Here is a 1,424-nt window from a genome sequence, read left to right as displayed (position 1 = left end):
GGCTTTACACCGGTGCCTGGCCTAACCCCAGGGCTTTACACCGGTGCCTGGCCTAACCCCAGGGCTTTACACCGGTGCCTGGCCTAACCCCAGGGTTTTACACCAGTGTCTGGCCTAACCCCAGGGCATTACACCGGTGCCTGGCTTAAAGCCTTGATCCTGTGAAAAAGCAGCATCTACATCCACACATTGTGTCTCCCCCTCCAGAGAACCATGAAGGGCCTAGCAGCAGACAGCATTCCTGACTACAGGAAGCCCCAGTCCCAGTTCACAGACACCGCCGACTACCGTCGCGGGGGCAGGAACACCTGGCAGGATGAGAGCGGGGTCTATGGTACCCTGGGAGCCACATCCAGGGCCCAGGCTCAGCCATCCAACCCCATCTGCCCCTAGAACCCTCACCCTCCCTGGGGAACCACCACAGCATGGCCTCCTTAACCTGGATCTCACTGACCAAGACTATTTTTCTCACTACAGACTTTACTGTAGCAACTTTTTACCTCAGTATTTCTCTRTCTTTCACCTCGAGCTATTGCTGTTTTGTCATTTTTACATGAATAAAGCAAGTATTGCATGCCCAACGTTTGTTTTCCAACAACAGTGTTTCATTGGAGTGGTGTCAGTGGAAATGGATACACCGCTGTGCTCAGTATTGGTGTTGCATCCCTCAGTGTTCAGTCTTTTAGCATCTGGTGTCTCTCTGTGAGGTTTATAATATGCATTCTGGTGTTTTCCTCGATTCCATGGGCGGGGGTTGTCGTCATTTATAATGTGTATTATCCAGGCGGGGTGTTCCAGCTCATGTATAATGTAGTTTTCCAGGGCGAGGGTTTGTCAGTCATCGTATATGTGTATTTCCCGCGAGGCGAGTAAATGGTTCCCAGGGGGTCCAGTCCATTTATAATGTGTATTTCCAGGGAGGGTTTCCATATTTATAATGTGTATTTCCCCAGGGCGAGGGTTTTAGTCCATCTTTATTGTGTATTCCCAGGGCGAGGATTGTCCAGTCATTTTAAATGTGTGATTTCCAGGGCGAGGGTTGTCCAGTCATTTATAATGTGTTCTCCCTAGGCGAAGGGTTGTCCAGTCATTTATAATAGTGTATCTCCCAGGGAGGGTTGTTCCGCTCATTTATAATGTGTATCTCCAGGTTAGGGTTGTCTCATGTATTAATGTGTTCCAGGGAGGGTTGTCCGTCATTATAATGTGTATCTCCCAGGTTTGGGTTGTCCAGTCATGTATAACGTGTATCCCAGGGTTAGGGTTGTCGTATGTATAATGTGTATCTCCCAGGGTTAGGGTTGTCCAGTCATGTATAATGTGTATCTCCCAGGGTTAGGGTTGTCCAGTCATGTCTTTCTGTTGTTATTTCTACATCCCATCCTATTACTTCATTGTTCTAAGTTCCTCCAACAAAAGCGTTC

General features: G+C 48.3%; 1 protein-coding gene across 3 annotated transcripts in view; it reads left to right on the top strand.

Annotated features, from left to right (window-relative positions):
- The window catches only part of LOC112071852 (cilia- and flagella-associated protein 95), a 20,274-nt gene extending 19,558 nt beyond the window's left edge, over window positions 1–716 (top strand). For all 3 annotated transcript variants that reach the window (XM_024139277.2, XM_024139279.1, XM_024139278.1), the window contains one exon: window positions 208–716. In XM_024139277.2, the coding sequence (XP_023995045.1) occupies window positions 208–393 (186 nt within the window). In that variant the 3' untranslated portion in view covers window positions 394–716. The remainder of the gene's footprint in view (window positions 1–207) is intronic.
- The last annotated feature ends 708 nt before the right edge of the window (window positions 717–1,424 follow it).

The sequence above is a fragment of the Salvelinus sp. IW2-2015 genome, unplaced genomic scaffold (genome assembly GCF_002910315.2).
Source record: "Salvelinus sp. IW2-2015 unplaced genomic scaffold, ASM291031v2 Un_scaffold1745, whole genome shotgun sequence".
Taxonomy (NCBI): domain Eukaryota; kingdom Metazoa; phylum Chordata; class Actinopteri; order Salmoniformes; family Salmonidae; genus Salvelinus; species Salvelinus sp. IW2-2015.
The sequence above is the reverse complement of the archived record's forward strand: the minus strand, read 5'-3'. Positions and strand labels throughout refer to the sequence as shown.